Source organism: Durio zibethinus, chromosome 18 (genome assembly GCF_047325235.1).
Source record: "Durio zibethinus cultivar Kanyao isolate XHJ-2024 chromosome 18, ASM4732523v1, whole genome shotgun sequence".
In the NCBI taxonomy this organism is placed as follows: domain Eukaryota; kingdom Viridiplantae; phylum Streptophyta; class Magnoliopsida; order Malvales; family Malvaceae; genus Durio; species Durio zibethinus.
Window position 1 is genome coordinate 20,987,872 of NC_143179.1, and position 15,748 is coordinate 21,003,619.

Sequence of the window (15,748 nt, forward strand, 5' to 3'; positions counted from 1 at the left end):
TATATAAATAAATAAGATAAAATTTTAGATTTTCCCGTGACAATCTTTAATAGCTTACGACAAAGTGCTCAACAAGGTCTTACTTGGTTGAAGAAATGCTCAAGCAGGATAAATGGCCATGGATTTAGAAATTTTTTTATGATAAGCCAGTCTTACTTGGTCACAAATTTTCAAATGGTTCATGAACTTGCGAAACTTCATCATCCAAATATGTGAGATAAAAGTTAGGTTTCTGAATAAAATAAAGTATAGTAAATTCATTCCCTTGATATCATCTTTTGAATTAAAAATTTGCAAGGAATACAGTTGGAAAGGCCAATCATCAGGCTTTACATCTAAGGGGGATTCATTATCCGACCTAGCTAGTTCTTTCCTGGATTTCTTGCTTTGCCTCTTGTCTTGCAGAAACTGAAGCTTCTGATCTCGGCGAATCAGGGGCAAGTAATTGGACATCATCAGCGTCATCTTTGGTGTCTATATTAAAGCAAGAGCACAGCTCTAGAGACATGAAGAATGCTGCAACAACCCCATTCATGAGCCATGCGATCACTCCATCCAGTTTTCTGCAGGCTGGAGGAGGAACACAGCTATGGCTTTGTAGGCATCTGGATCCCTGGAACGAACAGCAGTTTGTGCAACTCCTGGCCCTGGAAAAAACAATAGCATCCATTTGGACTAGTTTTGAAATTTGAAGAGAAATGCCTAGTCATGCTTAAAAGGGGTGCATGTGGAATATTAGCAGGAAACCAATGGGCTAAAAAAAAAAATTCTCTAGTGCATAACACACAAAAGCATCATAACTAATCATCAAAGGGGGCCAAATTAACTACTTTGATATTAAGAAATCCTAATTGTAATGCATACTAATGCTCTACTTTGAACTCAAGCAAAGCATCAGTCAGGAGAAAACACATAACACTATAACACCAGGGGGAGGGAACATCCAAGAATGTCAGACTCACCAAAGAAATATTGCCAAGATTAGCAATATGTAGTTCACAAATCTCTTTTTTTTTTTTTTTTCACTCAGAAAATGTCTAACCCTCAAAACCCAATAATGAGTACTGAATAAAGATAATCAAGTTACAAATAATCAACTATATTCATATCTCTTTCATTTTTTTTTCTTGGCTGCATACTTTATAATCTGAAAATTCTTGTAAGCTTGAAGTAACTCTTTAAATCATTCTCCTTCACAAAGCTTGTGGGAGGGAAAAATATCAACCACAAAATTCATTGTCCATTGACCTCCTTACAAAAACGTGATCTTCCGAATTTTTTCTATAACCTTTTTTTTCTCCAATTTCTTCATTCTTTTCTTTTATTTTGTTTTTAGTTGTAAATTTAAAACCTTTCCTTTTCTTTCTTCCTAATTTACAATAATATGGGTTTTAAAAACTTCAAGAATATCAATCAATCCTATTTAAGGATGTTAATCTTACTAATACCTAATAGAGAATTCAATTTTTATTAGAATAAAGATGGAGATAAGTATTATATTGTAGGTATAAGGATGTAGATGTGCATGATTTTAAATTTTTATTGGGTGTGAAGATGGAGATGGATAATATAATACACGCCCTGTAATTGTATCATATATATATATTTATATATATATTTAATAAATATATTTTTTATTAAATAATATAAATTATTATTTTAGATTAGTTAGAATTAATATATTTTATTGAAAAATATATATTAATAAAAAATTATCTAAATATACAATATAAAAATAAAAAATATTAAAAAATAAAATTTTATTTTTATTTTTTTAAAAGTTACAAGTATAAAAATTATCCAAATTCATTAAATACCTATGAGGATAGAGATAAAGATAAATTTAAAATATCAATTAGAGTAATATAAAAATTTAGGGACAGAGATAGGAAATGCTCTACCCTACCCATATCTTATCAATTGACATCCATAATCCTATTATTACAATCAATATTCCCTGCTATAATCAATCTTGATGCTTGAACAATATAATATGTTTTAAGAGACACCCTGAAATTGAATTAATTAATCAACCAAAGTCAACTAGCTTAACCCTTTAGCGAAGTGATCATATAAGTCAAATAATTAGTGGTTAAATTTCTGAAGGTTCAAAATTTTGTGTTGTCTTATTAGTTGGTGTTATATGAGAAATTAATGTCATCACTCATCACTATGTTTTATTTTGTTGCATTAGGTGGAAAGTTTCATGTAATGTCACGATCTTACACTTTCACAATTATTGTACCAAAATAAATTTTCACAACCACATTAATAATTACTGCATGTATTATATTATTGAAATGATAATGGTTATTTTTTTCATAGATGCAACTGATATATACTTTAATTTGGTAGAATAATAAAGCAACATCCCTCTAATTAATGAAGAAAAAATTATAGCATACTTTGACAATGATGATAAAAGATTTTAAATTCCGTAAATAAAATTAAAACAAAGCGACACATATATTTAAATATAATAAATAATAAAAATAATAAAAAATGATAACTTCTTAATTTCGTATGTGAAATTAAAAAATTTTATTATCGATCTATAAATAAACTGTTAACAAAATTGCTTATGCAATTGATGATGGCACCAAGGAGACTATTGATCATCACCCACTTTTTCTTGAAAGGCAATGTTGATCAATTTTCATTTGTTGGATAATATTTCAACAAAAAAAATTAAGGGTTTAATTTTAATTTTTTTGGGGAGGGACATTTTCAAGCACTCAAAGAATCAGGGGAAAGCATAACTTACGGATTGGATTGAAGAATTTACACTAGAATCTAATGCCATAATGGGAGTACAATGCGATGGTTTAAAAGCTATTCTTTGCCTAGACATTGCCTTAAGAATAAACGAGAGTGACATATGGGAGACCTTTGCAATTGGGCATTGGCCCTCTGCTCAACACTCCTTAAACAACTGCGAGCCCAGTCTGTTAGCCATGGGGCTGGACCAATTGTTCGAAGTCTACAGGCCAGTTCGAGGTTTACAGCAAATCTTTTCGTCCTTGTTCCCTTGGGACCATTCCCCAACATGATCCAGGCCCTGGCTCCACAATTCCATCCTGCATTTTGCATCCGAAGTTCCATAATGTGTTAGCTACTTCACCGTTGATTTCTTTTTATTTTTTTTATCCTTTGTAATTAAAGGAGAACACATTTGCAAAACAGACTACCGTGATTCGTTTAAACTCTTTATCTCAATCTTTCTTTATTTTCATTATTTGAGTTAAATTTAAAGAAAAAACTTAGATGAAATTTCTTTAAAAAAATTTGCAAATTTTTTATTAAAAATAATTAAAAATTTTTAATTGATAAATTAAAAAATTTTATTGCATAAATTAAGTGACAGGTAAAAAAATATGTTTTGAACTATTGCAATAAAACTTATATACAAATACCATGCGAACAATAAGCACATTAAATTTATATTTGGATGGAACTACATCTCCACCTCATTAGAGGTACAGTTAAGCTTCAACTATTATCAATAAAATTCAAATATTAATTTTAGTGAAACTTATTCAGTATAAATTTTTTATTAATTTTTTTTCATTCATAATTATAATAATTTTTTTTAATTACAATTACAATAATTTTTATTACTATTTTTAATTTCATCGGAATTAATCTTACCATCAATTCAAATGAATCTTAAATATTATATACCCTAAAATTTTCCTTTTCCTATTTTGGTTGATGTCACCAACGTTTTTGTAATCAAGTACAAAAAGCAACAAGGAGACTAAATTACCAACATTTTTTGTTGACTTGAACAACTTTTGTAACTCTCAAAACTTGCACGTTCACATGTCTATAAAAACCATCAAAATCATGACTGTTAGAAACGTTTCATCAAACTTAAAGATGGCATTTGAACAGTATTTTAACATTTAGCAAAGTGCGAAAGCAAAATGTAACCCTCATAAGTTTCCGTCGACTTGCCCTTTCCTTTTTCCAAGTTAACGTACGTACGCTGCAAAGCTACAATAAAACTGATAAGTATATTGAACTGAAATGGTGTTTGATTAATGGCGTAATAATATAGCCTCATGTTAGTCATCGACAAAAGCCAATGCGGCTTTGCATGCATGCTAGGCTCCAAAAAACTTGAAGGGAAGAGTAAGGCATTTCAGTTCAACATTAATTCTACAACGTCCTACAAAGTAGGTTTAGAATTTTATGTAAATTAATGTTGGTGGGACTCAAGAAAACGAGAATTTCAAGTCAAAATTAACCCCACATATAATTTTGTTTGATTCTTGAAGATCTTTATTGCTATCATTTGTCCTCATCACTTTTCAATCAAGGAGTAATAACATAAGCCGAAAGAGAAACTAAAAGCATGATAATTTTAAACAAATTATATAAACAAAATAAAAAAAATATCAAAATAACATGATTTAAAATTTTAATAAAAATTATATATGAATTTAACAAAAATAAAATATTATATTTTATGTTGATGTATCAACTAAAATTATAACATAATAATTTTCATGTTTTATATGTGTTAAATACAAATAAAAGAATTATCAAATATAGCTAAAGTTTTGACATACACTTTGAGGCCCTATGTTCATATTGCAAAGAATAGTACACATTAATTGTCCCTCTTTATGAATTTTGACTATGTTGATGTGATGTTCAACATCAGTTCGAACCACAATCCTGCAGCATTTTTCTGAATTATTGCATGCTGATAATTAACTGCTTTATAAAAGCTTTGCTGACTTGTTTTTGTAAGTGGACATTAATTTTTCTCACGTGGAAGATATAGACCTGTCACCTTTCTTAGGTGGCAGCTGCCCTACAATGCCCTAAATAGACAGGAATGAATTTTATTTCCACACCGACAATTGCCTGTTTGAAAGACACAATTGCATTACAAGATCCATGCAACTCATCAATTTACGAAATCGATCTTTCATGATGTGAAACTCCTTATTTATAAATCATTGATTATTTATGTTGGTCTGTAATTTTTTTCCCTCATGGAGAGCACGATGCGTATAATTAGACATGAAATATGGGTGCCATTATTGTTAATTTTGTAATGAGATTTTTGTTTCAGTAATAAATAAATTAATTCAGTAATGCTTATGATAACATAATAGTTCAGGAGGTTTCCTTTCATTGATCTCCTACTTAGAAATTTTAAGTAGCTCAGGGGGAAAATGTGTTGCAATTCATTAAACTTACAAAAACAGCAAGGTTTATTTATTTTTATTGAATTGACTTTGTAATTTCAGATATTTGTATAACTAAGCAATTAAACAAAACCTTGTGACAGACAGGAAGAATAGCAGGGATTGATCATGTGATGAAGGAAAAGAATCTTAAGTTAGAATTTCAATCAAGGAATATTATATCCAGCTTGTCTTGACTCTTGAACCAAGACAAGCCTTTAGCTACCGAAAGGGTACAAACAGAATCGCCTTTAAGTTATTATTATTATTATTTTTTGACTAAATAAAGTATCAGATTTCGGTTGAGCTGCAAACACCATTGGCACAAAATCATGTGATTATTCTCTTCTTGCTTTTTTTTTTTTTCTTTATTTTCCTTTTCTCCAATCTCTTTGGATCCATAACGACATTAACGTCAGCAGCTAAAGCTAATTAATTCATGCAATGCTCTGTTGGTTGGTTAGGACGAATAAAAATGGGTGAAATTAAACATCAAAATTTATTGATCTTACGTCTTTGACTACTTTTCCTTAATATTTTGCTTTAGAAATTTACATTTATTGCATGGTGGGAAAATCCCATGAATATTTATGCAATGATTTATACACTAATAATGTGAACTTGTTTTAAAAATAATTCTATGAATATTTATGTAATGATTTTTTACTTGTGAAAAGAGCGAGATTAGTCAAAACTCAATAGCTACCTCATTAGAATGAACATATGAAAAAAGTCATTCAAAAACATGATCGGTTATTACGCCTCTTATTGATGTGCCAAATTTTGTCAAGGCAACGGGTGATTTTTCAGACCACTAACATGCCGTGACATAATTTATGAGAAGATCAAAAGCCGTAACATATGTTGGAGGTATTTAGGTTGTCGTAATTTCTAGGGTCTTCTAGATTGTGATGCATGTCAAAGGAGTTTGATTTATTAGCCCAACTTAAGGAAGAACATTCCATCCACCGATGAAAGAGTTTAACTAAATTTATAGTTGAGTTTAAAAAGTCAGCACTAGCTAGCCTGTATAATTGCAAGTATAGGTCTTGAGTTTCTCAAGCCTGCTCGTGTGGACACTAGCACCGAATGGAAATGTTTGGTAATAAAATAACATTTCCAGTAGTTTCGAGTTTCGAGCTTGGAGTCAGATCTTTAAAACCAAAAGCAAAGAAAGGGAACAATTAAGATAAAAATAAGAGAAATTTTTTATATTTGTACTCCAACATTTAAATTAAAAATCGAAATAAGAGAAATAAAAAATATATATAAATATAAAAGATTAAATTAAATTGATAATATATAAATAATTTTATTTTAAAAAAATAAAATATATAAAAAATAAATTAATAATATAATTAAATTAACGTGATATTATATATTTTAGATTAATTTAATAATTAAAAATATCTTTAATTATCTGTTAATAATTTATAATGAAAAAAAAAAACATTAATTTATTCTATAAACTTAAAAATACCCCTAACACTAGTTTGCAAGTATAGGTCTTGAGTTTCTCAAGCCTGCTCGTGTGGACACTAGCACCGAATGGAATTTGTTGCCAATATTAATGTTTGGTAATAAAATAGATTAGTTTCGAATTTCAAGCTTAGAGTCAACTCTTTAAAATCAAAAGAAAAAAAAAGGAGAACAATTAGGACAAAAATAAGAGAAATTTTTTGCATTTGCACTCCAATGTTTAAATTAAAAGTCGGAATAAAAGAAATAAAAAATATAAAAATATAAAAAAAGTTAAATTGATAGTAAATAGATGATTTTATTTATATAAAAGAAAGATGAAGAGTATATAAAATAAATTAATGACATAATTGAATTGATATGACATTACGTATGTTAAATCAATTCAAAAATTAAAAATATTAATGAAAAAAAATTAATTTACCTTATAAATTTAAAATACCCGTAACAATCTTTTTTCAAACAAAATTATATATCAAAGATTTCAAATTTGAATTTTGACATGTAAACAACGAATTATAATTATATAAATATAATTAGAGATTACAAAATTCGGGGTTCAGAATTAAGAAATTGTGTTTCATTAATATTCTTACAATTTATTTTGTTTGGCTTTTAACTCTCTTAGGCGCAAGGAAAAACAATCCTATAGGGTAAAGTGTAAACCTGATAAAATAATGGGATTCTATTGGTAGTATATAAATTTTACATATTTTTATTAAATCACAAATCATTACATCATTAATGAACAATTTTTAAAAATCATAATTAAATTTGGTTTTAATTTATTTTAAGAACTTTTTAACTTTCAAATTTGTTTATTAATAATGTGACAACTTTTAATTCAATGATAACGTATAAGATTCATACACTGTTAGTATATTAAATATAAATTTTAAAATTATTTTGATAAAAAAAACAAACATTTGATTTTATGTTTCATGAACTTTAAAATCATAAAAAATTAAGAGTAAAAAAATAAAAAAAATAAAAAAAATCAATTTAAAATCATAATACTTGTTTAGTTCAAATTAATTTTTTTACTCGATTTAAATTAAATTCAATACTAAATGTATATATTAAGTCAAATCAGATTTTTAAGTTGAGAAATATAAAAAAAATCAAATTGAACTTAAAATATATTTTTTTATTAATTTTTATATATTTTAAATTTTTATAAAATAAAAATAATTATTTTATATCTAACTTTATTTAAATATATTAAAAATTATATTAAAATAATATATAAAAGCAAAAAAAAATTTTAAATGGATTAAATGAACTGAATAAAACTAATAAAATTTGATTTAAATTTTAAACATTTATACTTTATCTAAAAATCTAATTCAATTTAATCCGATTTAAATTGTGAAGAATAGTTAAAAAACCCCGAATGACATCTGATCAGCCAACCAAGAAAATAGGCCAAATCTCTCCCCACCCAAAGTACCTTCCTTGGAGATCTCATACCTAGTAGGATGAATCACAAGCCGTACACATATAGTACTTTTTTTTTTGAGATCCAGACACATCCAATTTTCTCCGTTTTCTCTTGATTTTAGTAAAATTAAAAATAATAAAAAATGAGATAAATTATTATAATAATAAAATTAAAATTAATAATGAGATATATATATATTTAAATAAAATACAATAATAATGATAAAGTAAATTATGATAAGAAGAAAAGTAATTATTAATGACATTAAATTAAAATTTATATATAATATAAAATTTAAATTATTTAAAATTTATAAAATTAATAAATAATAGAAACTTTATTAAATTATTTTATGGTAAATAATAATTTTCTTAATAAGAGAATAAAAATTAATAAAAATAATAATAATTTTATTATAAATTAATAATTTTATTTATAATTTTTAAATAAAAAATTAAAAAAATAAATTAAATTATAAAGATATTATTTACTTTTTAATATAATTATTTTAACTCTGATAATCACTTAATTTTTGATTAATTTAAAATCGAATTAAATTAAACCCCATAAAAAAAACAAACTCTTTCAAATTTATATTTTTCATTCATAATATTAAAATTAAAATTTTACTTAAAAAAAATCAAATTTTTTATCATTCAAATTAATAAGCGGTAATATTTTTTAATATAATTATAAGGGCAAAAAAGTAAAAAAAAAATTATAGTGGACGTTGGATCAGTAGACCCAAAACCTACTATCACTAAAAGCTGATTTTTGCATTGCAAATTGATCATCCAGACGGATAATCATTGTTATGGAAACAACTTTCCATAGAAAACGGAATCTAACGGATGAAGCCTAAGTTATTCTATGAATAGGAGAACGAAACAGATCAGCTTTGGCAAAATATAAACATTTGAAAACTGTAGAATTTTCGATTTTATTCCTACAGTGTACTTTAATTCCACCTTCCCCATTTTTCTCCTTTTCAAAAAACCAATTTTAAAACATTTTTGTTTTTCATTTCTATCTATTTATCTGCTATTTTTATCAGAATTCAATAGTCTTCCTTTCCCATCTCTTCAGTTCACACGCCTTGTCTTCTCTATATATTTGCCACCACCACCGCCTCTCTTCTTCCATAAATCCTCAATCATCTCTTTCATTAATTTTCTTTTTTTTTTTTTATTTTCCCTTTGCACTCCAATTGGTAAAGCAAAGATGGCTAAACTTGTTACCCTTTTCGTCCTAACCCTCCTCCTCGTTTCCACTCTATCCTTTGCCGCCCGCTCCGGCCCAGCTTTCCCTCACGACTCTCCTGCAAAAATCCAAGCTGAGGTTAGTTAAATTTTACTGAGTTTTGTTTATCTTCCTTCCTGTTTTTTTTTTTTTCTCAGACTTTATATTTGATGATATGGGGTTTTGATAGGGTGTAGAGACAGAGCTGAATAATGATGCGGTTGAAGATCGCTGTGAAGGAGTTGTTCAAGAAGAGTGTTTGATGAGAAGAACTGTTGCTGCTCATATTGACTATATCTATACTCAGAAGCAGAATCCATGAGACACTTTCCCTTCTTCTCTTCTTCTTCTTCTTGTTCTTAACTATGAATTTGTTATACGTGTTAGTGTTTTCTACTTTTTCTGGGGTTTGTTTCTTCCTTGATCACACTGGGGATGTCATCAGAGGTCTGTATCTTCCATATTCTGATCAAGTTTGGTAAAAAGGGTTTGAACTTGTCATATATTTTCTAAAATTTTCATAATGCTAAACATATAATAATTTGGTGTGCATAACATCAAAATATTAAGCTTATGTTAACAGTCTTTTAACTGTTTCCTCTTTCTAATGCTGCATTTGATCAATTTTCCTTTAATGCTTTTGCTACATATATTATTTAATTGGTTAGTGAATGCTTCTGTTTAGGGATCGGAAGATATTCATGAATCATGATTGCAAAACCATCACTAATGCAGGGCTGGGAACAGCTGTTAATCACATATATAGTGCATGCCCTTATAAACTAATATTAACAAAATAAAGTGAAGGTATTGTCTTATATATAATTTACAAAGCGTTGATCAACTTTAAGTGAAGCTTCTTTGTTCCTAAAGTTCATGTAAAGACATTGTTAATGCAAAGAACTTTACTTTTAGATATCTTTTTCTCAACACTTACATGACTATTCACTGCTCTGCTCTTTCTCCACGAGAGAAAACTAACAATTTAAATGTGCCAACCTACTTAATGAGTTTGTAACTAAAACTTGCACTTGAATAAGAAATAATTAAACTCAATTTCATTGAAGGTTGAAATTGGTAAATAAGAGGATAAACTTAATTTCAAGTAGATCTCTTAGTTTTATATACGATATAATAATGATATAAAAAAAGTATAAAAATAATATAATTTAAAATTTTAATAAAAATTATATATAAATTTGATAAAAAAAACATATTTTATATTTAACTTATCAACATAAATGATTATATAATATTTTATATTTTACAAATATTTAATACAAAAAATATATAATATAAATATATAAATTATCAAATCTATTTTTAAACTGAAAATTTTAATGAATTTCTTAATATAGCGAATCCTGCAAGTCTAAGATTTTGCTGAAAAACAGTATGAAGGGAAAGATAAAGCCAAAAAGAAGTAAGAAAGAAAAAGGAGCCATGATCTATGGATGATCACCTTTGTCTTGTCAAATTATTCAATGTAATGGGAGGTCAAATATTGTGAACTACTGAAACTTCATTGATCTAGCCAATCTAGAAGGATTTTCCTTCTCTTGTGATATCATTATTACTTTTACTTTGCCACTCAAAACTCGAATTTGGTGAAGAAAAAAGTGTAAGCTGATATGACCATCGTATCTACGTTATTGCAAGGTACATCTGTCATGGATTTAAGAGGAAGTCTTTAATCTCACATCGAACATAATAAAATGATTATTTGAATATAAAAAGGTTCACAACATCTCCGCCTTATGAGGCACATTTTGTAGGATAAAACCGTGAGATCAAAGGAGCCAGAGCGGATAATATCTCACAAGGGTGTGAACCGTGACGGGAAGGCTGATCTAAGACGTCAGAAGGGTGAATGCCCGGGTCTCGAAGCCGCACGGGTTCGGAGCTTAAGTCTCGACTCGTGACAAGTGGTATCAGAGCTAATCCTAAACCGTTCGATCCACGCCAAGCACCTTAAGGGAGGTAGGTAAGGTGGTCAACCTTCGTGACGAGGGCGTCATGAGGTTGAGTGCGAGAGAATGTCACGGACCTAAAGGGGAGTCTTGAATCCCACATCGAACATAATAGGAAGGTCACTGGGGTATAAAAAGGTTCACACCATCTTCACCTTGTGAGGCGCCTTTTGTAAGACAAAACCGTGAGGCCAGGGGGTCAGAGCGGACAATATCTCACAAGGGTGTGAACCATGACGGGAAGGCTGATCCGGGACGCTGAAAGGGTGAATGTCCGGGTCTCGAAGCCGCACAGGTTCGGAGCTTAAGTCTCGACCCGTGACATATGCACATTTAAGTAGGATCAATATCTGTAGACATTTTAATTAGTCTAGATTCGAATTTATTGGACATGATCTAACAAGGTTTGGGCTTAAATTCAAATTAATTGAGCTTAGCTCAACAAGGTCCAGATTATTTGACCCAATTGGCCATTCATTATTTATTTATTTATTTATTTTATAGTTTTTGGTTTTATCTTCAATTTATTTATTTATTTTATTTTTGGACTTATCATTAGTTTCAGGAGATAATAGGTTGAATTTTATGCAAATTTTACTGGGAATGGCATTGGCAGAGTTGTAGTTGTGTTCAATTTCTAAAAAGATAAGTGTAAATGGAGGAATCGAAATTAATCAAAAATTCTTCTGATTGTTACTATAAATAAACCTAGTAATCACAGAGCAAAGACATAAAGAAATAGAGAGTAAACAAAAGCAAAAGAAAAAGGTTCTGATTTCAACGAACTTTTCGATCAAACTTGAATTTTTCAACTAAATTTTTTCAATTTTCGGAGCAAGTTTCCAGTTTTCGGCTAAACATTCAACCAAAAACTGGGTTCTAATAGAGAAGAAATACAAAAAAAAGAGAGGTACACAAAGTCTAGAGAACACGTTTATCCCACCGCCATCTTTGCTGGATCACCATCTTCATTGCTACAATCTCCACTGTTACATGAGAACAATCACCATCAATACAGATCTACTGCCACCATTATCATCAATACCACACGAGTCTCTAAGCTTTGATAGCACTGCCTAAGCACTCTACCATTACAAGCACAATTAGTTGAGAAATATTGTCATCCATCAACCACAACTTTAGGCTCCAGTACCACAGCAAAAGTCAGACTTGAAGAAAACACACTCGAAATTCGTAGGTATTCCTCAACAAAGACTTGTCTTTCTTTAAAAAAAACAATAATTTTTAAAGAGAAGCACGTGGAGGAAATATCCAATTTGGACCAAAGTCATAAATGCTTCTTGCAAGTAGGTACTATTGGTTTTGCATAGGAGGCTTGCGCAAAGCCATTTGCATTTAGATGGATGGGACACTTGTTGACATTACTAAAGTAGCAATGCTTTATTTATAATATTGAAAGGTACTTTTTACTCATTTACGTGTGTATTCATTTATTTAATTCTTTGTTTATTTTATTTATTTACTTATTTTATTAAATAGAATAATAAAATAATAAAATAATAAAAATAAAAATAAAAATTTTGAGAATAAATATTAATTATCCAATGATGAAATTTATAGAAATTTCAAATGGTAAATTTTTACAAAATTCTTAGGTGAGAAATTTTGTTTAAATTTATCCCAAATGGTGGAATAATTTAGATAAAGTTTCAATAAAATAATTAATATTTATTTTCAAAAAAATAAAAATAAAAAATGAAAAAAAATATATAAAAATTATGGGAATTAAATACAAATTACCCGATGATGAGATTCTTAGAAATTTTAAATGGTAAATTCCTAAGAAATCTCTAGGTGAGAAATTTTTTCTAAATTTATCCCAAATGATAGAATAATTTATATGAAAGTTTCAATAAAAGTAATTGTATTCTTTTTGCCAAACTAAAAATTTGGCTTGAAAATATATGATAATTATCCAAGGATGAGATTCTTAAAAATTTTAAATGGTAAATTTCTAATAAATCTCTAGGTGAGAAATTTTCTCTAAATTTGACTCAAATGGCGGAATAACTTAGATGAAATTTTAATAAAAATAATTGTCATATTATTTTATTTCCAAAAAAAGAATAAAAAAATAAAATTTTAAATAGGCCCAAATAGTAAAAATTTTAGAAATTCAAAAGAGAAAATATTTTTAATTTAGCCCAAATGGGAGAATAATTAAATCTATTTTCAACAAAAAATGATAATAATAACAAATAATAAATAAACATTTTTTCGACGACGGAGCCTCTTCAAAAAATTAAATGAGATTCTTGAATAGTCTTGAAGTGAGGAAGTATTTTTTAAGAGTTCTACCAGATTGATAGAGAATCTTATAAATTATTTCTAATATTTCAACATAAAAATTTGAAACCATTTGACTCATGACCATAGGATAAATTCAAAATAATATCATACCATCCTTCAGATGGGCATGTGGGGGTGCTATAACCTTTTTCACTTGTAACCAAACTTTCGAACCCTATTCTGATTAGTAGACCCTAACTTATTCTTTTAAAGACCCTTAGCCAAGCTTAAGAACTCCTTAAAATGATAGATTCCTCAGGTGACCAATTACACTAAGTAAAAAAGATTTGTTACGACTCCATTCATTTGATAAATCTAACTATAAATTCATAGATCTATATGTTATGATAGTTTAGCGACTCCACTGGGGACGCTAGAAAGTCAAGCCATAATTTTTGAATTTATCCTAACCTTTGAACTAATGGTTTTAAGTTATTTGTTTACTAACGTTTTTCCTTTTTTTGTTTCTTATTTAATTTATGGGGTCGATAACCATATGTTCCTTCACACACACTATCACATGCATTTGCATTACATGAGATCTATGCCCGAGCTTCGTCTCTTTTAGGAGGGACTAAAGTACCTACGCTTTCGTGAGATGATAATCTCCGTAATGGCTAGCGAAATACTCTCATTCAAATTGAATCCTTTCTATTGGTAGCCTGTGATGGGTGAGAATTAGAATACCTTACTAGTCTATAATGGACGATGATGTAAGAAATAATTTGAGAACCTTTAGTGGCCAAAATCTTTTAAACCCTGCATATAGTTCACCCCTAAGAAATCAACCTAAGATAGAGCATTTCCTACCCATTAATAGATATAACCCAAAATTAAGACACAAGAAGGAACAATATGTTATCTAACCATTTTGCTTGATTTTGCATATCTACACCATCTCCATGTCATTTCATTCTATGCATTATTTTCATATCATCTCACTCCATGTTTTAACATTATCATATCATATCATTCTATCCATCATTTTCATGATCATGTCTAACACCATCATTTGCATATAGGAAATATTTGTCACATATCAATTATCGATAAATCAAACCTCCCACTTACATCCATGGAAAGCCAAATGTAATCAAAGTCTACATCAGTCCATTATAAGTCTACTCATCAATTAAAAATCAAGTTAGAGGAGGGTCAAAGAGAAAAAAAAATTGCTTGCTTGAGGGTTTTATTTCATCATTACCTGAGAAAGTTCATCTCAAACTACAACAAAATGATTTAGCTAACTTAAGCAGTGTTTGGGGATGCATGAGTAAAATAAGATATGAAGCATTTGAGAATAGATATGGAGACATAGCTTCATTGCTTCAGGTAAAAATGGATAATAATTTGATTAAAGCCATCATTTAGTTTTGGGATCCTTCTTATAGGTGTTTCATTTTCAATGAAACAGATATGGTACCCACAATTGAAGAGTATATGGTCCTACTTCGCTTTGATCTGCCAAACTTAGACAAGATTTATTAGTCCAATAAGGTGGGCTATCGTAAAAAACTAGTAAAAATGCTTGGACTTAGCTTGCCTCAAGTCGATGCATGTGTCAAGATAAAAGGTGAACGTAAGGCTATTTCGTGGAGTTTTCTACGAGATTTTATCCAGGGGCATATAAATGATCATCAGGGATTAATGGTTATGGTATAGCTTTATATGGACTAGTGATCTTCCCAAAAGTCATCGGATATATTGATGTTACAGTGATAGATTTTATTGATCAGTTAGCATACCAGGTAAATGCAGCACCGACTATTTTGGCAGAAACCATTCATTCTTTAAACTTTTACTATAGAAATGGTAAAGGTCGATTTAATAGGTGCCTATAGTTGCATTATGTATGGATTAAGAGTCACATAGAATGTAGAAAAGATCAATTTCGTAAATCATACCTTCATTCTAGCATCACCATTAAGGAGTTCTATTATAGCACATGGCTTCAAGCAAAGTCAAAAGAAGAATGAGTTTCTTACTTTCGAGCTCTCGATAGTCAAGGGATAGTTTGAAGAGCACTTTGGATGCATCATGACTCAGTGTTATACAGTTATGAAAATCAATCGTGGGTATTCTTATTAGGCCTATGTGGTACTGTTACT

General features: G+C 28.9%; 2 protein-coding genes across 2 annotated transcripts; one reads left to right on the top strand and one right to left on the bottom strand.

Moving 5' to 3' along the window:
* Positions 1 to 257: 257 nt before the first annotated feature.
* Positions 258 to 1,435, bottom strand: LOC149513863 (uncharacterized). Its single transcript, XM_089746864.1, has one exon. It carries the CDS (start codon positions 668 to 670, stop codon positions 359 to 361), a length of 312 nt encoding a protein of 103 aa, XP_089602990.1. The 5' UTR covers positions 671 to 1,435; the 3' UTR covers positions 258 to 358.
* Positions 1,436 to 9,024: 7,589 nt separating this feature from the next.
* Positions 9,025 to 9,934, top strand: LOC111300713 (phytosulfokines 3-like). The gene is made up of 2 exons (XM_022896330.2): positions 9,025 to 9,459; positions 9,551 to 9,934. The coding sequence occupies exons 1-2, from the start codon at positions 9,343 to 9,345 to the stop codon at positions 9,680 to 9,682; spliced, it is 249 nt and encodes an 82-aa protein (XP_022752065.2). The 5' UTR covers positions 9,025 to 9,342; the 3' UTR covers positions 9,683 to 9,934.
* The last annotated feature ends 5,814 nt before the right edge of the window (positions 9,935 to 15,748 follow it).

What these genes read in the sequence shown, in the direction of transcription:
- LOC149513863 (XM_089746864.1), bottom strand. Translation starts at nt 670, where the DNA reads ATGGATGCTATTGTTTTTTCCAGGGCCAGGAGTTGCACAAACTGCTGT.
- LOC111300713 (XM_022896330.2), top strand. Translation starts at nt 9,343, where the DNA reads ATGGCTAAACTTGTTACCCTTTTCGTCCTAACCCTCCTCCTCGTTTCC. An exon ending in CTGCAAAAATCCAAGCTGAG is followed by an intron (nt 9,460 to 9,550) that starts GTTAGTTAAATT and finishes GGGTTTTGATAG; the next exon opens with GGTGTAGAGACAGAGCTGAA.